The sequence below is a fragment of the Thamnophis elegans genome, chromosome 5 (genome assembly GCF_009769535.1).
Source record: "Thamnophis elegans isolate rThaEle1 chromosome 5, rThaEle1.pri, whole genome shotgun sequence".
Classification (NCBI taxonomy): Eukaryota; Metazoa; Chordata; class Lepidosauria; order Squamata; family Colubridae; genus Thamnophis; species Thamnophis elegans.
In genome coordinates this window covers 42801391-42815914 of record NC_045545.1, presented here as the reverse complement: position 1 = coordinate 42815914, position 14524 = coordinate 42801391, and the positions used below count along the sequence as shown (strand labels likewise).

Genomic DNA, 14524 nt, shown 5'->3' with positions numbered 1-14524 from the left:
CACTAATGAACTAGGCATTAAAATTAAAGTACCTAGTCACACAACAGAAAAAGCATCAAAGCCAAAGTGGAAAATCCGTTTAGAACAAAAAATCAAAAAATTAAGGGCAGATGCTAGTAACTTAAAGAACATGCATGAGCAACGGCTTAAAAACAACAAATCATAGATCGGCTAATCAGACGATATAGATTGGATACAAGAAACATCAATGAAGCTGTAGAGATTGTAAAACAGCAGATAACAGCAACAGCTAGAAAAATTGAAAGATATGAGGCACGAATCATCCAATATAAACAAAATCAGCAATTTCGATCAGACCAACGGCGTTTTTATCAAAGTCTAATGTAAATGGTGACACCAAAAGTGAAAAACCAGAAAAACAGGCCACAGTTGAATTCTGGAAAGAATTGTGGGAAATGCAAAGGACTACAACAAGGAAGCAAAGTGGATACATGACTTTGAGAAAAGCATTGGCAACAAGCAAATGCAAGTATTAGAAATAACAACTGAGATGGTCAAAAATCGAGTTAAAAAGGTAAAGAATTGGACATCACCTGGAAAGGACCAATTACATGGTTTCTGGCTCAAATATCTGACCAGTTTACATGCAATATTGGCCAGCAACTGAATGAAATTTTACAAAAGGGCCAAATTGATGAATGGTTGACAACTGGAAAAACATACTTGATTCAGAAAGATGTAACTAAAGGAACAACCACCTGAAAACTACAGACCAATACATGCTTGCCAACAACCTTCAAATTACTCACAGGCATTATTGCAGATAACATGATGGATTATTTGGAAACAACAACATCTTGCCAGTAGAGCAAAAAGGCAACAAAAGAAGGAGCAGGGGCACAAAGATCAGCTTCTAATTGATAAAATGATATTAGAAAATTGTAAGAACAGAAAAACGAACTTGAATATGGTCTGGATTGATTACAAAAAGGTATTTGACTCACTGCCACATAGTTGGATCATAAAATGCTTAGAAACAACTGGCATTAGCAAAATATACATCCTTTACTGAAAAGGCGATGAACAATGGAGAACTGAGTTGGCAGTAGGGAATGAGAGCTACGGAATGGTTAATATCAAGCGAGGAATTTTCCAGGGTGATTCACTTTCACCTCTTCTCTTCATCATCGCAATGATCCCACTATCAGTAATCTTAAAAAAAATGAAATTAGGAATGGAGAGTTGGCAGAACAAAGCACTGCATGGCCAATTTCTGGAAAGAATAAAAGATAAAGTGGACAGTGAACAAACTTGGTTATGGTTAACAACAGGTACATTAAAGAAAGAAACAGAGTCACTAATCCTGGCTGCGCAAGAACAAGCTAACCGCACAAATGCCATTAAGGCAAAATCGAAAAAATCCTCTGATGATGCCAAATGCAGACTTTGCAAAGAAGCTGATGAAACTGTTGATCACATACTCAGCTGCTGTAAAAAAAATCGCGCAGACTGATTATAAATTGCGGCACAATTCAGTAGCACAAATGATCCATTGGAATTTGTGCAAAAATTATAATATTAAAACAGCAACAAACTGGTGGGAACATCAGCCTGAAAAAGTCACCGAAAATCAGATGGTCAAGATCTTGTGGGATTTCCGTATACAAACTGACAAAATACTGGCGCATAATACACCAGACATCACACTGGTTGAGAAAAATAAGGTCACAATCATAGACATCGCAATACCAGGTGATAGCAGGGTCGCCGAGAAGGAACATGAAAGAATCACAGATACCAGGACTTAAAAATCGAAATTCAACGACTATGGCACAAACCAGCAGTGGTAATTCCAGTGGTAATTGGCACACTGGGTGCTATTCCAAAAGCACTGGAATTACATTTAAAACAGTTAAAAATTGACAAAATCACCATCAGTCAAATGCAAAAGCCGCACTGCTTGGATCTGCACGCATATTACGAAAATACGTTACGACGTCCTAGGCCCCTGGGTGGGGCCCGACTAGTAACCAATGCCAAATCCGGCGAAACAACTGGCCGCTGTGATACAATTGTATAATAATAATAATCTGCACGCATATTACGAAAATACGTTACGACGTCCTAGGCCCCTGGGTGGGGCCCGACTAGTAACCAATGCCAAATCTGGCGAAACAACTGGCCGCTGTGATACAATTGTATAATAATAATAATAATAATAATAATAATAATAATAATAATCTGCATGTGAGGGAATTGAAATGCCCAATGGCCAACTAATTAAATGCAATGAAAATGAAGCCTACAAATACTTAGGCATTCTGCAGTTGGATAACATCAAGCATGGAGAAGTAAAAACTATTGTCAGGCGAGAGTACACCAACAGAGTTAGGAAAATTTTGAAATCTAAATTGAATGGTGGAAATACAATCAAGGCCATAAATACCTGGGCGATACCAGTTATAAGATACACAGCTGGTATAGTTAACTGGACACAAGCTGATTTGGACATTTTGGACCGAAAAACCAGGCAACTAATGACAATGCACTACAGTTTACATCCACGTGGTGATACTGATAGACTATACCTGCACAGAAAATCAGGTGGCAGAGGATTATTTCAAGTAAGCAAATAGTTGAAGAAGAAAAACATGCACTGGCTGATTATTTTTTTAAAAAGTCAAGAACATCTATTAATTGAAGTGAAGAACAAAAATCTAGTTAAGGGCCAACAGACGAAACAAGAATACAGAAAAGATGTGATAAAATCAAGAATGGAGAGTTGGCAGAACAAAGCACTGCATGGCCAATTTCTGGAAAGAATAAAAGATAAAGTGGACAGTGAACAAACTTGGTTATGGTTAACAACAGGTACATTAAAGAAAGAAACAGAGTCACTAATCCTGGCTGCGCAAGAACAAGCTATCCGCACAAACGCCATTAAGGCCAAAATCGAAAAATCCTCTGATGATGCCAAATGCAGACTTTGCAAAGAAGCTGATGAAACTGTTGATCACATACTCAGCTGCTGTAAAAAAATCACGCAGACTGATTATAAATTGCGGCACAATTCAGTAGCACAAATGATCCATTGGAATTTGTGCAAAAATTATAATATCAAAACAGCAACAAACTGGTGGGAACATCAGCCTGAAAAAGTCACCGAAAATCAGATGGTCAAGATCTTGTGGGATTTCCGTATACAAACAGACAAAATACTGGCGCATAATTCACCAGACATCACACTGGTTGAGAAAAATAAGGTCACAATCATAGACATCGCAATACCAGGTGATAGCAGGGTCGCCGAGAAGGAACATGAAAAAATCGCAAAATACCAGAACTTAAAAATCGAAATTCAATGACTATGGCACAAACCAGCAGTGGTAATTCCAGTGGTAATTGGCACACTGGGTGCTATTCCAAAAGCACTGGAATTACACTTAAAACAGTTAAAAATTGACAAAATCACCATCAGTCAAATGCAAAAGGCCACACTGCTTGGATCTGCACGCATATTACAAAAATACGTTACAATGTCCTAGGCCCCTGGGTGGGGCCCGACTAGTAACCAATGCCAAATCCGGCGAAACAACTGGCGCTGTGATACAATTGTATAATAATAATAATAATCAGAGGTTTTCTGGGGATTTTATTTTTGCAATAGGGTAGCTCTGGTTGTTCCATAGGAGTTTTGAATGTGTGGATAGTTGGGACATTGTCATCACAATAACTTTTATCCTGTCTAGAGTCCATCAGGTGCAATAAGAACATAATGGAGAACAGTGATATTGAGCATGACGACATTGAGTTAAGGGAACACGGGGCAATTATTCATGGGTATGAGCCAGTTTGGTGTAATGTTAAAGGTGATGGCCTGGAAACAAAGAGACTGAGTTCTGGTCTTGCCTTAGGCATGAAAGCTGGCTGGGTGACTGCGTCAATCACTCTCTCTTAACTTAACTCACCTCAAAGGATGGTGCTTGGGAAAATAGGAGCGGGCGGAGTATTATGTAAATTCAGTTTCTTGAGTTCAATAACAGATTACCAAATGCACATATAATAACAAAAAAACAAGAAATGTTTGAAAAGCTTTTGATTGTTGGTTTCCTTTGTTAAAAAAAAAAACTTCCGTAGTCCCTTTTGTACATTTTCCTACATCATATTGGTTTCTCCAAAGGGCAATTTCATTTGGTTCATTAGTCCTGTATAGAATAGAATAGGACAGGACAGGACAGAATAGAGTAGAATAGAATTGTTTATTGGCCAAGTGTGATTGGACACACAAGGAACTTGTCTTTGGTGCATCGTTTTTGTTTTCAATAAACTATTGATTTTACTAGGAATGGAAATCTTCAGTTTGTGTTGCAGACTGTGTTGCTCTTTTCCATCTGGATTGCTACGGCTTTACAAAAGCTGGGAACATTTTCAGGAACTAAAATATCAGTTGCATTTATTTGCAATGGTGAGAATTTACTCCAAAGTCATGATCATTAATGAATGACATGTACTTGGTTTGTTTTGTTTTTAATAGCTTGGCAAACCACATAGCCCTTCAAGGTAATACAGGTGTGACAGCGGTCTAGTCTTCTATCTTTAACATGGACCTAAAAGCCAGTTAGGCAATGTGCCACTGATACATAATGCAGAGAAGAGATGACTGCTTATAGTTTACAATGGCAGAAAGAAAACATTTCTGCAGCCATCATAAATGGATGTGATGTGGAAGCTGAAGGACTCATGGATAACAATAATAGTTGTATGCAACTTTTCTAAACTTGGTCCCAGTGTCTATTAGAAATAGCTCAGCATTCACTTTCCGGCTGTCAGTCTCTTATCAATTGAACAAGATGCCTGTCTACTTTAATTGCCCTTTGGGAATTTTTTCACCTTTCGCGCTAGTACCATTTAATTATATATAGAGCAGCAGACATTTAGCCTCAAAATTAATAGCTTTGCTATAATTGCACAGTGGCATACAATATATAGTTTTTAACTATATATTCATACAAATATAATGATACCAAGCTGTTGGGGCACAGGGGATATAATGAGATGCTATAATCCTGCATGTTGCATTTGAAAGAACAGTATTTTTTTTAAAAAAAGCAAATCTAAGACAAAATATCTGTTTCTAAAACATTTGAGTCTATATAATGACTGAAAAAAATTGAAGCCTACGTCTAAAAAGCTTATCTCAGAAATTCACCTAGATTTTAACACCTTCCAAGTGTTATGATTAGTATAAGTATCTCAGGCAGGTTTATTCCCACCCCCACCCCAAAAAATGAATTTAGGTGATTTTTTTAATCTTCCAGAGAATTCTGCATTTAACCTGGTGATCAAACTCTGCCTCTATTGCTACTCTCTGCCAGCCCTGGCACGAGATAGTGATTAACTTGTCTTTATGGCCCCATATTAACCATGTCTGAAATATTCTGCATGATTAAACCTATTAGATGCAATTCTCATGGTCAGTTTCTGTTTGATTTCTAGTACCCTAAAAGAAGCTAATGATATTACTTACAGAGATAGAGTCATTAGCTAATGCAAGATTTAGGGGTGCAAATGCAGAAATTAGAAGTGGGCAGAGGGGCTTTAAAATGGTAAAAATTCAAGCCACTTGGGGAAAAGGAAATTATTTGCTTAGCTTGGGGATAATTCCCTTCCGGTCTTTCTTATAAGGAAAAATATGTATTAGTTGTTTCTATAAATGAAAGTTTATAGTAGTTGGAAACATATGTGGAATAAAGAAGACTATTAAGGGCATGAGAAGAAGCTCAAGATCAGAAAAGAAGGTCTGGGGATTAAGGACTATTAGCCACGTTTACATATTTTGTATACTTTATAAATAAAATGGATGCGGATTTCTGTTTCATCTATTTAAAGACATAGCTATGGAGTAGTCTAAGATGTTGCACTAATCAATCCAAAAAATCTTTGGATCAAGCTTCTAGGAAATGACAAGCGTCTAGGCTACCCTGCATAAATAAACAACTAAAGCAAGTTTAAAGCATTAAATTCTAGGAAAGATCTTTATATTTATTCCAACAGGTACCATACTCTCTGAAATTGAATTCTTTTGAATCCCATTTTTATATTAGTAGCTTTTGGAGGTCAAGATCCTAATTCATAGAGAAAATTAGATTTGTCGAGAAATCTAACAAAATAATGAAAAATTAGAACAACTGCATCAAATGGCAACTGCTGTTTAGTAGTCAGCTGAACTTTTGCAGTCCAAATCTAATAGCATGAGAAAAACTTCACTACAATAGCTTAAAAAATTGTAGAGGCTGCAAATGTAATTTAAAAACTTCTCTCCCCAACCCTGAATGTACAGCACTCACCATTTCTCCGATTTCTTTTTTAATGTGCACCCAGCAGACATGCTTTCTTTCTCTTTTCTCTTTTCTCTTTCCCCTGCTATTTATTCCCTCTCCTCCTCCTCCTCCTCCTATCCGGAGCTGTTTCTGTGCTCTGCATCTTCCTTAGCTTGTCAATCAGTGACAAAACCTGACATATCAGTGGGCAGGCACTGTATCCTGTCTTGACTAAGCAGTTGTTTGGGGAAGTTCCATAGCTGAAGACTTTGATGTGATTTCTTTTCCTACAACATGAATCTGTACCAGAAATGGATGAAGAAAGGAGTGCAGCACTCCTTGTACTAAAATGAGATGGGAAACAGAGTGTACACTGGAAAGTTCTTTATGAAATGCCTCAATGTTTATATACAGGAAAAATCAAGAAAATGTGGATGGATATTTTCTTTATATGGATATTTTCTTACAAAAGCCAAGTTCTGCAATTAATTTCTATAAACAAAAGTAGCTGTTGATAGCTCTGAAAATGAATCACAATTTCATATTCTCACATTAAATATCTACACTTAAATTATTTGAGTTCTTTCAGATCAGGTCATTCTTTTCTACACTATATAAAGTACAAAACAAAATATGACACTTCTTCCCACTCACTTATTGAAGGGAAATTTTTCATTGTTTTTCATTTTAATGCTATCCTATAGAAACAAGGTAACTAGTATTTCAGATATTATATAATATATTCTATATGACCCCATTAGCTAAAATATTTTATCAAGCTGTTCCTAGACTAGCCTTCCCCGATCTTTTACTTTTCAAATATAGTAGACTAACTTCTCATCACTCCCAGCCAACAAGCAACGGATATTTTGAATAAAAATGATGAGAACTATAGCACAGTGATGGCTAACCTTTTTGTTGTCGCCTGCTGAAAGTGTCCGTGTGCGCAAGACAACCTGCGTGGGGAGGCCCACACCAATAATGCAATGCGCACACGACACCCCACCCTCACATGACCATGTGACCGCACCTCATTTTGGGCCTAGCAGGCCTCCCTGCAGGCTCCTGGGACCAAATGCAGGCCACGGGAAGGTGCGCCACACACCCATTGCAACCTTTTTTGGGCCTAGCAGGCCTCCCTGAAGCCTCCTGGGACCAAAAATGGGCTTCAGGGGAGCATGCTGCACTGCCCGCACTCCCCCTGCATATGCACGCATGTCTCCCACATTTGCCCCGCCCCAGTGTATGCACGGCAGAGGCCCAAAAATCAGTTGGCTGGCACGAGGCGGCGCGCATGTGTGCGGTGGAGCTGAGCTGGGGCGATGGCTCATGTGCCTGCAGAGAGGGCTCCGTGCACCACCTGTGGTATGCGTGCCATAGGTTTGCCATCACGGGTCTAGCACATCAGGTTGGTAAAGGCTGCCTTAGATGTATTAAGATAATTAATTTCTCTTGCAACTATACGTACCATGAATGTATATAGAGAGGGAGAAATTTGTATTGTGGTCAGAAATATAATCATATTTTTGTCTATTTGATGGAAGACTTGTCTAGGACAACCTCTTGACTTGGACTGTATACTCAGTGTTATGTATACTACTTGAAGAGTGAGTCTTTTTTTCTCTCTTCCTTTACCCCTCTCCCTTCTCCCCCTTTATGTAGTCCTGGACACACAACATCCAGCGAGAGAAGGAATTCCTACGGAAACTGGTAAAAGCTCGAGTAATCACAGACCTCACCAGTGGAATCTGAAGAAAAAGCTCAGCAACTGTGCCGGAGAGCATAGCCAGGTGTATCCAGCTAAGGACAAGGGCAGCAAGAGGTGTTTAGCAAGAGTCCCAGCTTCTAAAAGATGTCCTTGGATCCTCTCCCTGGCTTGCTTTGTCTGCCTAAGCCAGGGCCAGCAGGGGAACAGCAGCTCTTGGTTTAAGAGGGCCGGGCCCTCATTTGGAACTGCCGGAAGATGTTTTGCTGGAGATAAAACATCAGAGGAGAGAAGAAAAATCGGCTTGTGAAACAAAACAAATTTGTGCCAAGTGAGAACAGGAGCCAGGCCAGAGGCCACAGTGTTTGAATGTATAAGGCATTATTTTTTTAATATCAAAAAACAAAAAATACAATAAATATATCAATGCGCACAGTGGAGCCTAGCCTTTCAACAAGCCTAGTGGGATGCTTTCATTAGTACTGCATTTAGTCTGACCTTGGGCCAGCTATGGCCCCTCTGCAGGGTCTCAGTTCATCCAAGGTTTGTCTATTGTTGGTGCTGCTATAACGTCAAAGTATTGTGATCTCTCTTTGCTCTAGGTGGAGCAAATTAAAGTTCTGTTAGATCTTCAGACTCCCTGCTCCTCGGGGGGCCTCTACTGCTGCCACTGTTCATCTGGCTGTATTTTTAGACTATTCATGAAGCTCATCTCATTATGTTGGAAGAACTTCACCTGCTTTGCAGGTTCATCACAGATTCTGCTGGCAGATAACTCAGTATTTGTTTTCACTAGCATCCATATCATGCTTCTGAATAGCATGACACTTTTTCTGTTCTTGTTTCTTTGGAGAAGGAATAACTTATTTTTGGATAAGGGCCAAACCATCCTAAAATATGAAGATTTATCAGTGTTTATGCTGCCAGAGATTTTTCATTCATTCTACTATACTTAGTTTATGAAAATAATGCCTTGCTTGTGTGTAGATTTTTCTGTATGCTGTGATAAGAGATGACATCTCCCTTGTTTTTCAGCTTCCATATATCTGGTTTTGTTTTGTTTTTCCCCCAGATGGTTTCTACTTCCCTCTGTATTCTTTTAAAATTATAGCAGGGGCTCTTTGTTACATCTCTGCTCTATCTTTTCAGATGCAGTATTTGCACAAGTATGTATTATCTGTATTGGTAAGATTCAAAATATGAGTATGAGATCCAGCGGTGAATTTAAATTAATTAACATACCTTTCCTTATATGGAGAGGATGTAAGAATCTGGCAAATCTTCTCATGAAGAATTCTCATCCTGTGTAGGTCAAGGGCACAGCTTGCATTCAGTAGTGTGAATATGCATTTTGCTTGCTCAGTGCCCTAAAATAAAAGGTTCTTAACAGGACACTGGGTATTTTGCCAAATAAGCAAAGTTGAGGCAGTAGCTCAACTATTCCCATAATTATTTTTAGAAATGGTCAGAAACTGAAAAAGTGCAACTCTATAATAATGCAAAGAGTGATGTAAAAGATCCTGCACAATCACTTTAGTAATAAGTCTTTTCCAAAGACTACAATATTAGCCTGTCTGAGTAGCCTGGCAAATATTTCACCAAAATGTGTAGTTTTCATTGTGTACATACCAAACTATGCCCACTTGAATGGTGGAGGATGGATGACTGCTTTATTTATTGGCCTTCATAATCTTGACAGGCCCTTCCTAACCAAGAGTATTTTAGTTGTCTGGGTATCGCCTTAGAATCAGCCTTTCTAAACAATGTATGCAATTTACTGTCCCAAGGAGTTATGATGGTAACTGATGGCTTTAAAATTAAATAAAATAAATTCCAGAAGGATAAGGCAAATTATTTTGATTATATGGAACTTCCTGATTCAGAGGAGAGATACTTAAAAATATCAAAAGCTGAAAAGCAATGGCATTATTTATTACTATCATTATGCCATGCATGTAGGTCTCTTAGAACAACTGGCTGATTATTGAGGGACACATCGTACTGGTCTAGTTGTGCTTTTGATCTAATTTGATAGAGCTTTTCTTATCTCCTCAATCTTATGAATGCAGGTGAATATCTTTAAACTTCTCTGTTCTCTATTTATGTGCCGTGCACATGTTCTTCTGAAGGAGGATAAGCATAGAAATATCAACTGTTTGACCATACCAGCAAAAGTTGGAATGGTTCCACAGCCTGCAGAATATAGCATACATCTAAAAGATTAGTTTTTCCCTAAATAATTACTTTTATAATTGGATAATCACTTAAATGGCAATGGAGATACATTTATTTTGTTTTTCAATCTCCCTTTTGGAGGGAAGGGATCAGCTTAAATTGAGGACTGTTTTTCTTTTGTATAAATATAGTACTTGACTTGAGTCATGGAGTGTTTGGATGGAGCCAGTTGCAGAACTTATATCAGTGTATATGTTTCTTGGGTTACATGTTTTTTATGTCTTTTTCTCATTGGATGTTGTGAGTCCAGGATTCCACACTTGTTGGCAGCTAAATATACAAGTTCCAAAAGGTTAGGGTGGTTTTTGTACTATAGAAAAACCATGGTCCTATAGCAAGCACCATTTTGATTAGAAGGTTAACTGTTAGGGAGGATATGTTGAAGAAACGTAGAAGAAAGGAAATACATATACACAAGGAAAACCTAAAAAGATGATTAGATAGATGATAGATAGATAGATAGATAGATAGATAGATAGATAGATAGATAGATAGACAGACAGACAGACAGACAGACAGACAGACAGACAGACAGACAGACAGACAGACAGATAGATAGATGATACTAATAAAGAAGATTATTTGTAGCTTGAGGTTGACATGAGGGGTCCTTGGTGCTCTCTGAGCTTTTTTGCTTTCTTGCAGACATTTCGGTATACAAACCAGGTAACCTCATCAGATGCTTAGATAATGAAACATCTGCAAGAAAATAAGCAAGCTCAGATAGCACAAAGGACCCCTCAGATATATGATCATCTAACCTCTAGATGGAAGCAAAGTAACATAAACCAATTGCTGAAAGAAGGCTCAAGGGCCATCTCCACCAATGGGTTTATGGTACAAAAAGCATACGCCTCAGTCTCAAACTTAATGTGCTATCCCAGATCAACCTCACTAAATGCAAAAACAAGACACAGGTCTTGAGTACCTTCCAATTGGGTAACCTGTCATCCAGTCTTCACCTGCTGGAACTCAGTCTTTACATAAGGATTTAGAAACCTATTCTCTTTTGCATTTGGCCATTGCATCAAGTACCCATGTGTAGTATGGCTCACTTTTGGTGGATGGAAGGTGGGGAGCTGCTTGTATACATTATTACTTTTAAAGCAGTCAGATTTTTTTGGTTGTTAATAAAAGTATATTTCTACAGTAACAAATGTATATAGAACTGCCATCCCCATTACTTATTTGATTTGAATTTTTTAAAAAATTTGGGCTTTAATCTTTAACTTAAAGTACCAGAACCAGTCGAGATTCTTCCCAAGACAATCAACAACGCATATGAATTTCATTATATATAATTTAAGGCTAGACCTTAGTTTGTTTTTTGTTTCTCTGTGGCATTCATTTATCAACTAGGTCAGTATAATACATTTTATGCATATCTGTTTTGGATGATTCTTCCAAGCCTTTTTACTGTTTTGAATTTATCTCACTTAATGCACTTCCATTGTAAGATTTCCAACTCTAGTTATTGCCAAGGTCTGTCCAAAACATGAAAAACATCTGTGCAAAAATATATATTTTTAACCTATATGGCTATTTCTATTTATTGAAGTTGGTTTACTAGAGTGAAAATAGTAAGACCAAATACAAGAAGTATTTCACAATCCAATACTCTGACCTCATCTGACATTTTACTTGAATCACTTCCTGAAACTGGCTTTGTAGTATGTCCTCCAGAAAAATTGAAAGTAGGCAGAATTGACAAAGCATTTCATTCACATTTCATTCAAATTTCCAAGAAGGTTTAATGGAAGTTTCTGGGGAAAAACATTAATTCTTATTGCAGAAAAAGTGGCTATAAAGTGCTTGTCTTAATGCAGATCTAAAGAGAGAACAACTCAACTCAAACCCTTAATTGGCTTATCTTGCTTAATTTCTTCCTGTACTGTAGATGCGTTCAACTAGGAGTGAAAAGTTGCAGTGGAGGAAGGTGAGGCTGTTACCTGACTAAATCTTGCCTGACTAAACCCCTAGAAGTATAACCCAGGAAAACAAAAGCTAATGGGGGAAAACATAAATGTGGTAGGATTTCCTCCTTGGTTTTTATTTGATGTCAAAATAACATATCATTGCAATTTGCCTCTTATATGAGTTTGCAACTACATGTAGTGCCCCAGCATCCTTAAATTGCAGCATTGAAATCTGGTATGTTGGTAGAGAAATTTTAGCCCATTTTTGGACATTTTCTGGAGGTAAAAATGGGAATACTTTTTCTCTGGAAACTTCCCACATCTGCTAGGTCTTTGCAGCATTCGGGTCCAATGGCATTTAGTAGTGAGAAACTCAGCACCTCCAATCAGATACAGAGGACCCATTAGAGGAAAATGCTAATTAATGCACCATTTGGCCTTTTCTTTCAGAAGAGGCATTATATTAGATGGAGTTTGTGAGTTAATAAATCCAAAGGGACATCACTGAACATAGTTGTAGTCATCAAACTTATAGTAATTGGTACTTCTCACATGGATATGGATCATGGAAGCAGGACAAGACATAAGAAAGAAAGGGATAGAAGATGTGGATCCTATTCCTATTGCTACTCGTTCCATAAAGTATACTTAGTATTGTAATTCCAAGTCTCCTCATTTCTATCAGAGACTTTCAACTTGAAGGAAGATGAACAAGAAAGAAAAACTCTGCTTCCATAGCTCAAGCAGTCAACAGGAGAATAATTTTTTAAGCATGCAAGTCATCTTCGAATAGGTCTAAATTCTCAATATTTTGATTAAGAGGAAGGGAAACTATCACAGGAAGAAACTGAAGAGCCTTCTAACCAAAATAAAATAAAATACAATAGCAGAGCTGGAAGGGACCTTGGAGGTCTTCTAGTCCAACCCCCTGCCTAGGCAGGAAACCCTATACCATTTCAGACAAATGGCTATCCAACATCTTCTTAAAGACTTCCAGTGTTGGGGCATTCACAACTTCTGGAGACAAGCTGTTCCACTGATTAATTGTTCTAACTGTCAGGAAATTTCTCCTCAGTTCTAAGTTGCTTCTCTCCTAGTTTTACCCATTGCTTCTTGTTCTACCCTCAGGTGCCTTGGAGAATAGTTTGACTCCCTCTTCTTTGTGGCAACCCCTGAGATATTGGAACATTGCTATCACATCTCCCCTAGTTCTTCTTTTCATTAAACTAGACATACGCAGTTCCTGCAACTGTTCATTGTATGTTTTAGCCTCCAGTCCCCTAATCCTCTTTGTTGCTTTTCTCTGCACCCTTTCTAGAGTCTCAGCATATTTTTTACATCGTGGCGACTAAAACTGAATGCAGTGTGGCTTTACCAACGCATTATAAACTGGTATTAACTCTTCACGTGATCTTGATTCTATCCCTCTGTTTATGTAGCCTAGAACTGTGTTGGCTTTTTTGGCAGGTGCTGCACACTGCTGGCTCATATTTAAATGGTTGTTAACTAGGACTCCAAGATCCTTCTCACAGTTACTACTATTGAGCAAGGTACCACCTATACTGTACCTGGGCACTTTGTTTTTCTTGCCTAAATGTAGAACCATACTCTTTTCATCTTAACTACAGGTCTATGGGGATTCTCAGTCATACAGGCCCTGGTTGTCCCAAAGGTGCTTTTTCAGGAGGCCACTGGACTTTCTGTTTTTTTTGTTTTTTTTTGAAGGCATTTCATTTCTCATTTGAGAAGCTTCTTCAACTCTGACTGGATGGTGAGGAAGGGAAGGATTTATACTCCTTGCAAACAGCTGATCAATACAATACAATACAGTACAATAGCAGAGTTGGAAGTGACCTTGGAGGTCTTCTAGTCCAACCCCCTGCCTAGGCAGGAAACCATATACCGTTTCAGACAAATGGCTATCCAACATCTTCATATTCCTTTCTACCTATTTTCTTTAGGCAAAGACAATCCATATTTCATCCACCGGTAGGATAAGCTAAATTTAAAAACAACACAACTTGTATAAAGGGCAAAATTCAAAATTCTTTTACCATTCAAAAAACACTAGAAAAGAGAAGTGGAGAATGGGAAGCCCCATCCCAATAAATCCTTTCATAAGTTAGCTAACGATTTATTTCCTCCCAGAACCAAAATAGAAGGAAATCTCCAATTTCATTGCTAACTATCATCCCCAAAGATAATAAAACTGGCCCAAAGATTTACCCAAATCCTCTATGTAAACAGTTGGAGCTCTGCAATCCTATGCCACCATAAGTTAATTCAAAGGCAGAAGTAATGGTAAGAAGTCCAACCCTAATTCCTGCAGATATGAATGAAAGAATCATTTGGATGCCATGAATTGAATTATAGAAATGTGGAGTTGG

At 38.1% G+C, this 14524-nt stretch overlaps 1 protein-coding gene across 2 annotated transcripts in view; it reads left to right on the top strand.

The window, feature by feature from the left end:
* The window catches only part of ST3GAL3 (ST3 beta-galactoside alpha-2,3-sialyltransferase 3), a 249939-nt gene extending 238184 nt beyond the window's left edge, over nt 1–11755 (top strand). For both annotated transcript variants that reach the window (XM_032218673.1, XM_032218672.1), the window contains one exon: nt 7944–11755. In XM_032218673.1, coding sequence (XP_032074564.1) covers nt 7944–8033 — 90 coding nt within the window. In that variant the 3' untranslated portion in view covers nt 8034–11755. The remainder of the gene's footprint in view (nt 1–7943) is intronic.
* Nucleotides 11756–14524: the final 2769 nt, after the last annotated feature.